At 38.3% G+C, this 1,654-nt stretch overlaps 1 protein-coding gene across 1 annotated transcript in view; it reads left to right on the forward strand.

The window, feature by feature from the left end:
- Positions 1 to 297: 297 nt before the first annotated feature.
- LOC107571410 (deoxynucleoside triphosphate triphosphohydrolase SAMHD1-like) overlaps positions 298 to 1,654 on the forward strand; it is a gene marked incomplete at its 5' end in the record, with an annotated part of 7,891 nt that continues 6,534 nt past the window's right edge. The window contains 2 exons of the mRNA XM_016257734.1: positions 298 to 386; positions 1,273 to 1,433. Of these exons, the coding sequence (XP_016113220.1) occupies positions 298 to 386; positions 1,273 to 1,433 (250 nt within the window). The remainder of the gene's footprint in view (positions 387 to 1,272; positions 1,434 to 1,654) is intronic.

A 1,654-nucleotide genomic window follows, 5' to 3' on the forward strand; every position in this document is an offset into this window, starting at 1 on the left:
TTATACTAACATTGCAACAGTTCAAAGAGGGAGTGTGCTGGATGTGAGGGGTCCAGAGTGATTCTGCCAGCCCTTTTGCTCACTCTGGACGAGTACAGTTCTTGGAGAGAAGGGAGGGTTGTACCAATGATTCGCTCAGCAGTCCGGACTACCCTCTGTAGTCTTCTGAGGTCAGATTTGGTAGCTGAGCTGAACCAGACAGTTACTGAAGTGCAGAGGATGGATTCAACGATGGCGGAGTAGAACTCTGTACAGGTATATATATATATATATATATATAATGGTATGTCTTTTCAGAGCCTGGAACGTTGTGGAAGGATGTGAAGAATGAATTGCAAGACGTCTTGAAGAAATACTCCTTGGATTTTCCAAATGAACAAATGAAGGTAAGCTGTGTTAGCATTTACGCATAGTGTCATTTCACTTTTCATTTGTATGAAGGAACATGTAGCATGTATGAATAGTTTTCTGTCTGATAGCTTATGTTTCTGTGTCAGACCTGCACCAGTAGCTCACGCGGCTGTTTGCAATTACAGTTCTGCAAGTACACACCCAAAGCCCCCTAACCGCTAGGTGGCGCTGTCGACTACAGCAACAAATTACAAGCTGAATTAGACTTTTTTTTTATTGACTGCTTTTACAAACAAAATCCCTTAATAGAACAAATCTGCAGCCTCTGGTTGAACATAATCAGGAATTATATATATAACAAACAACAAAAAAAGGGCTTTGTCAAATGAACATAGCTACATATTGAAAAGTGAAACCAAGTGTCTTTTTGTTTTTTGTTTTTGTTTTTTGTTTTTTTTATTGCAACTGGAACTCTTTTAAGTATATCTGTTATGTTGTGAATTATATTACTTATATGTGTTATATGGGTAAGCTATAGAGTTAAATTGGTAAACAACTGTATTATGAACATTTCTAAATCGCCAAATTAAAAGGGTGTTAAAATGACTTCAGAAAGCTGGCAGCATCATTATTTTATTTTTACACATAGATTGGTCTATTAGTAAAATCTGTTGACTTTAACAATCTGTGTTTCATTATATGTCAACGGTGACAGTCCAAAAATGGGAAAAATCACTTTTGCATGCCTGTAACTCAAAAAGTATTAAAGATATCTTAGTGACATCAGGGCAAACCCTCTTTAAACGTTCAATTTGTACTCAAATTGTATATTATTGCAGAAAGTCTGTACAGTAACTGCCATAGGTGTAAATGTAAAATATACTTATTTAACAAACTGTAGTTAACTTGTATCTTTTGTAGATCTTCAACGACCCCATCCATGGTCACATGGAGCTGCACCCCCTGCTGGTGAAGATCACAGATACTCCTCAGTTTCAGAGACTGAGACACATCAAACAGCTGGGAGGAACATATCTGGTGTATCCGGGCGCTTCCCACAATCGCTTTGAACACTCACTTGGGTGAGATATTATTATATTCAGAGCTGGTGTGAACTGATTGTAAAGTACAGCAAATCAAGAAGGCAAAAGAATGTAGTTATTATGGCAGGAGATGCTTCTTACTTGCTCAGACAACCTGTTTTTTCAGAAACATGCAGGAGAGGCTGATGCTTATTCTTAATGAACAGATCTGATCTTTTGACTGTATCAGATGTTTCCCCCCCCCCCCCCCCCCTTCCACC

The sequence above is a fragment of the Sinocyclocheilus grahami genome, unplaced genomic scaffold (assembly GCF_001515645.1).
Source record: "Sinocyclocheilus grahami isolate Dianchi unplaced genomic scaffold, SAMN03320097.WGS_v1.1 scaffold1592.1, whole genome shotgun sequence".
Taxonomy (NCBI): Eukaryota; Metazoa; Chordata; class Actinopteri; order Cypriniformes; family Cyprinidae; genus Sinocyclocheilus; species Sinocyclocheilus grahami.